The sequence below is a fragment of the Lactuca virosa genome, chromosome 3 (genome assembly GCF_052849685.1).
Source record: "Lactuca virosa cultivar CGN04683 chromosome 3, Lactuca_virosa_CGN04683_v6, whole genome shotgun sequence".
In the NCBI taxonomy this organism is placed as follows: domain Eukaryota; kingdom Viridiplantae; phylum Streptophyta; class Magnoliopsida; order Asterales; family Asteraceae; genus Lactuca; species Lactuca virosa.
The window spans coordinates 66,653,805-66,660,078 of NC_136428.1; the positions used below are offsets into that span (position 1 = coordinate 66,653,805).

Here is a 6,274-nt window from a genome sequence, read left to right on the forward strand (position 1 = left end):
CAAACCATTGTCGCAGTGAATGTTCTGAACTGGCTTTCGCAGTTGAAGCTTGATCTGCTTGATAAAGTCCTTAAGCTTGGAAGTGGCTTCTGATTTCTGTTTAAGAAAATAAACCCACGTGAATATGGAAAAATCATCAACAATTACTAATATATATTTGTTACCACCAATACTCTCGATGACGGATAGACCACAGAGATCTATATGCAATAGCTCAAGTGGTTCAACCACTTTGGTGTTGATTGTTGTTGAATGACTCTTCCTGCTCTGCTTCCCAAGTTCACAGGCTGCACATAGATGTTCTTTCTCAAACTTTAGAGGTGGCAAGCCTCGCATATGATCACCAAGCACAAGTTTGTTGATATCCTTGAAGTTTAGGTGCGAGAGCCTTCGGTGCCAAAGCCAAGTATCATCCAAAGATGCTTTCGTAAGAAGGCATATTGCTGTCTTTCCTTTGATAGGATTCAAATTCAACGGATACATCTCGCCTTTGCGTTTTGACTTTAGCAACACTATTTTGGTTTTCTTCTCGATGATCTCAGATCCCTCATCATCAAATGATACTTTCAAGCATGTGCCTATAACCATTTGTGAAACACTAATTAGGTTGTGTTGCAAACCTTCTACATAGGCTACCTTTCGAATGGAAAATTCCTGATTCGTGATCATTCCATAACCCTTGTTTTCTCTAAGTGAGTTATTTCCAAACTTTACTCTTCCTCCATCTTTCAACGAACTATATTCCCTTAACTCTTCTTTCCTCCCTGTCATGTGACGCGAGCAGCCGCTATCAATATACCATTCATAGTCGAACTACTCGTCATCAATCACCTACAAAAATCAAAGAGATTTAGGAACCCAAAGTTGTTTGAGTCCAAGTGAGGTTTTCATAAAAACGGGAAAAGTAATTGCTTCATCAACCAAGTAAGATCGTTTAACCAAACTTGAATTTTTCTTCTTTTGTTATTTTTAAAACAATAATCCTTTTATCTTTAGGATCCCTTTTAAAAGAAGATTTTCTTTGCTTATTTTTGATTTGTTGTTTGACAACATTTTTCTCAATCTCCTTTTTCTCCTGTTGTAAGTAAGTTTTGGACCTTTTGGAAGGAATTTTAGAGTTCGAAACTACCTTTCCTTTGCCCTTAACATCTTTCGACGTGTTTGCAGATTTTGCAACATTAGATTTTGACTTTTCCATAGGTTTCACATGTTTATTAAACGACGGCTTTTGAAAAATTTTTGTTTTTGAAACCTGTGGAGAAGAAGACTGGGATTTTGAAAAACTTTTAGGATTCAGATTTGAAGAGAAATTCGCATTAGGTTTTGCTGATATTTCTTGGTAGACATAGTTAGGATTTTTGGACCAGAAATGCTTTCTTTCTCTTAGATTTTTATTATATCTAGCATTTCGTTGACGTTTCTGAGCAGAAAATTGCTCAGCAGACTTATGAATATTGGCCCTTGGTTTCGATTTTCTGACATGAGTTTCAGCCTGTTCGGATGATGTATCAGTTGGAACATTTTTAGTTCCACTCAGACTTCCTTTTTCGTAGCTGGAATTGGCCTTATTAAGTGGTTCTTCCATGTATCTTCCCTTTGTTTTCCAAGAGGTCGTCTCAGAAAGACCTTTGGTTTCATCAGCATTGTCAAAGGGAGCAGACCAAAAGTACCCGTCACATCCATTTGCAGTATCTTCTTCTACGATGGACGTTCAGTTCTATGGTCTGGTTTTTGTTCAGTCGAGTAGTTGTGAATACTAGGTTCTGAACAGTTTGAACCTTGGGAAATACTGTTGCCTTTTCTTTTAAAGTTTTTGAACCTTTTTCAGAAATACGAACATATTCTATTGAATTTTCTGAAACCAAAGTTTCTGGAGGTTCTGGTTTACTTTTAACAAATTCTGAACAATCAACCTCATCCTCCACAAAAATCTCACTCATGTCACTATCATCAGCAAATTCAGATGTATTTTTAACATTAAGTTTATTTTCTGAACTCAATTTAGTGCATAGAGAGTCAAACTTCTGTACAGTATCAGATTTAATCTGTTCTTTATCTTTTTCACTCAAAATTTGCTTCAGCATTTCTTTATGTCCTTTGGACTGTATGTAAGCTTCGATTTTTTCCAGTCCAATTTTGTAAGAATCAGAGACATCGTCAGAAGAGACAATGGATTCGCACTTGAAACAGTCTGCATCAATTTCGTCCTCTTTCAATTCGAGAAAGGGTGAAATCAATTTATTGAAATTTTTCCCTATTTCACAATCAATATGCAGCTGAGTGATGTTAAAGTAAAGACGCTTAGCAATCAAACAAAAATGTTTCGTTGTTTCAGAAGCCCTAAATTGTCTCGTTGCGAATAAATTAAATCATCCCTAGACCTAGATAACTCTGATTCTAAATTCTCAATCCACATCCGTATCTCTTCACTTTTTAAAGTTACCCTGCTGATTTGTTCAGTTAAGTTAGTATTACTTATACGATTTCTCTTTAAACTATCACTTAAACTAGAGACTGTAAATTTTAGATCATCTAATTCAGTTTCATATCGAGAGACAGGAATATTTAGAGATTCATGTATGGAATGTACCTTGCTGATCATTCTCTCGCATTCACTGATCTGCTCTGTGACAGGTTTCGCAGTGAAGTAGTTGTCCAAAGCATATCTCCTTTGCTCCGAAACATCATTGCAAACCATCAGACACTTTCCCTCGTACACAGGGTCCTCATCCTTCGCCACAAAGAACTTGCCATGTGTGAGTCTACCAACCTCATCATCCTCTGAATCTGTTGACCACACTTCAACTCTTCCAAACTCGTCATCGTCTTCCTACACAATCAAAGCAGGTTCAACATTATCAGTGTTCTTCTTTTTCTTAAACTCCTATATCTTTCGAAGATAGTAAGCTTCATATTTATCTTCTTCTTCCTTCTTCTCATCTAGTCTCTTCAACATGCACTTCTTTGCCAAATGATTCTTTCCATGACAATAATTACATTCATAGCCAGAATCTCCGACTAGCTTGTTATCTTTCTTCACTTCATCCTTCTGTGAATTGAAGCTTTCATCCTTTGCCTTCTTAGAACTATAACTCCCTTGCCAATTCCTATTTTTGGAGCGTCCAAAGTTCTTTTTTGCAAAATTCTAGGGGTTTGACACCATTAGTGTGTATTCCTCTTTTGAGAGTTCGCAATCGGAGAGATCAGACTCCGAACCTTCTTCTTCTACAGCCTGCTTGCCCTTCGCAATTAGGCCCAGAGAACCCATTCCTGAAACAATCTTCACATCTTTTGTTACTTCATCCTCGTCAGACTTAAGAATCCCCAGAAGCTTTGCTAAGGACTAGCTTTTAAACTGCTCATGTGCTTTAACTGTTGACACCACAGCTTTCCATTCTGACCTTAAACCATTCATGAACGTGACCTTTTGTTCTATCACTTTACGCCCTATCTAATTTTTCATCATCCTGCTCAAAAGATGATTGTACCGGTTGAACGTTTGATCAAGTTTCTCCTTAGGCTCTGGACAAAGGCCCCGAACTTAGAAAGAAGCAATGTTTGAACAGAATGTTCAAGATCTGCATCGCTAGAATATAACTCTTTCAACCTGTCCCATATTTCCTTTGTTGTTTCACAGAAACTCACCAAATGAAACGTGTCTGGAGGCAAAGCAAACCTGATAATCCTCATCGCCTTGACATTACTGATTAACTTGTCTCTTTCGTCATGTGGAACGTCTTTAACTAGGAGAAGAAGATTGTTGTATTCAACTTGAGTTTTAATGATCTTTCTTGTACCAGTATGAGCAAACGTCCGTACTGTCATGGTTTCCCGTATCAGAGAACCATCATCTTCAAGCCCTTGAATGTAATCCTCGAAGTGCAGTGCCCAAACCTCATTCATGTGGAAAGAGTATCGGGATCCTTGTTGTAGATCCGATGTTGCTTGAGAGATTAAAAGGGAGATTGTGTGAGTCTTCAGGCTGCATGATGTTGATTCAACAAAACCTGTAATGAACTAGATGTGTAAAACTAAAGTTGAGTTTAGGGTAGAAAAAGGATCAAGATCCAATCGTCAATAATCGATAAAACGATGAAGACAACTAACAGTAGATCCAATAAAAGTGGAAACCCTAAAACCTCTTTAATAGAAGAGATGCGTATTGTTTACACAGTCTCTTGCTCTGATACCAATTGTTGAGAATAAAACTATAAGATTGATAGATTCAAGAATAGGATTAAGAATCAAACACAAAGAATGAAGATCAAAGTCATGCTGAATGATTATAATCTATGCCTTAGAAGAGCTCGATTAAGAACTGCTACTATAAAGGCACGGTAGGGTTACAAGCAATCTCATAATCACGGTGCATGCATGCACTATAAATAGTCTAACCCTAGCACATTAAAAACCGGGTGGACAGGCCCAACCCGTTACAAAAGATGGACTATAACAATACAATATAATATTGACACAACACTTAATAACCCAACACCAGTGAAAGGTGATTTTGTCATCATACCCAAAAGACAAGATTCACATGTATCATCTGACCTTAAATCAAACGATTCCAACACTCCATCCTTTTGGAGTTGGGCGATCCGTTTCTTGTTAACGTGTCCAAGACGACAATGCCACAAGCATGCTTTGTCTAAACCATTAGACGAATCAATTTGAAAAACACTATTACCTAAATTGTTTACAATCATCACAGTTTCATACACGCCATAACAAGGTAAAGCTTCAAAATAAAAAACACCATTTTTATAAGCAGAAATAGAAACATTCTCATTATTAAAAGAATATTTAAAACTTTGTTTAAACAATGCATGAAAAGAAATTATGTTTCGTGTCATTTCTGATGAGCAGCAACAATTTATTAAATCTAATCCTAACCCACTACTAAGCACTAAGCCACAAATTCCAATCTTGGTGAGAGGTGAAGATCGCCTATTCCCCATGATTAAGTTCATCCTTCTGTGCTCTACATCCACACTTCTTTTTATCCCCTGCAAATCAAAACAAATGTGAAATCCACATCATGTATCAAGGACCCAAGAACAAGAATATGATGAGTTATTAGATATGATAGTGTAAATACCTGACGAGGTTGGCTTCACCTTGCGATCCTTGATATCTTACAAGTATTTTCGACAACTTTGTTTCCAATGCCCCTTGTCAGTACAGTAGAAGCAAGTGGCCTCTTTGGGGTCAGAGACAGGGGGTATCAGAACTAGATTTTCCTTTGGGCCCCTTGCTTGACGACCCAGGTTGGGACTTTCCCTTCCAGTTTTGCGTGGGAGGACCTTTCCTCTTTTTCCCTTTCCCTTGACCAATGGCTAGAACAGGATCACTAACAGGAGTGGAGGCAACACCTTTTCTCTTCATTCCTGCTTCAGTTGTTCGCAGGAGGTTGTGCAATTGAGACAAAGTAGTTTCATTGTTGTTCAAATGATAGGTCAATATGAACTGATCATAACGAATTGGCAGAGATTTCAACACTATGTCGATAGCCAACTCTTCATCAAAATTCACATTCAGCTTGACAAGCCTGTCCACGTATCGTTGCATTCTTTGAACGTGGATGCTAACAGACTCTCCCTCCTTCATCTTGCTAGCAATGAGGGACTTTACCACCTTGTACTTTTCCTGACGAGAACGTTTATGGTATTTCTCCATAAGGTCCTTGTTCATCTCGTACATCCAGTAATCGTCAAAGTGTCTCTGCAATTCTGGAGTCATTGTGGCCACCATGATGCAAGCAACTTTTATTGCATCATTGTAGTGTTTCTTGTACGCGACCATTTCTTCAGGAGTGGCCTTTTCTTCGTCAATCTGATCAAATGGTCTCTCAAGGACATACTCCTTGTCCTCGAAATGAAAGGCCATTTTTATGTTGCGTATCCAATCATTATAGTTAGTGCCATCCAATTGCACATCGGAGCAGATGTTTAACAAGGAGAAGTTGTTGTTGTTGTTGGGTGAGGATGAACCAGAAGCATCATCTGGAGTAGACATCTATAAAAGAAAGATAGTTTTTAGTTAGACAAGAATAATCCTCAATATAACACCCAAAATGAAATATCAAGGCTAGGATCCAACTAAATAATTCACAACTTAGAAAAGGGATGTGACATCCCCAAAATCACGGCCAGAAAAGACCGTTTTAATTTATGCTTTTAAAATAGTTTCAGAGTAAATCCATTGATTTAAAAGAGTTGCGGAATTTGTTCCCAAAACAAAATATGATAAAATAACGTTTATCAAAGCATTT

The 6,274-nt window shown here is 37.7% G+C and overlaps 1 protein-coding gene across 1 annotated transcript; it reads right to left on the reverse strand.

Annotated features, from left to right (window-relative positions):
• Nucleotides 1-4,950: 4,950 nt before the first annotated feature.
• Nucleotides 4,951-6,018, reverse strand: LOC145163613 (uncharacterized). The gene is made up of 2 exons (XM_079082429.1): nucleotides 5,334-6,018; nucleotides 4,951-5,009 (listed from the first exon to the last, which is right to left on the reverse strand). The coding sequence occupies exons 1-2, from the start codon at nucleotides 6,016-6,018 to the stop codon at nucleotides 4,951-4,953; spliced, it is 744 nt and encodes a 247-aa protein (XP_078938555.1).
• Between the last annotated feature and the right edge of the window lie 256 nt (nucleotides 6,019-6,274).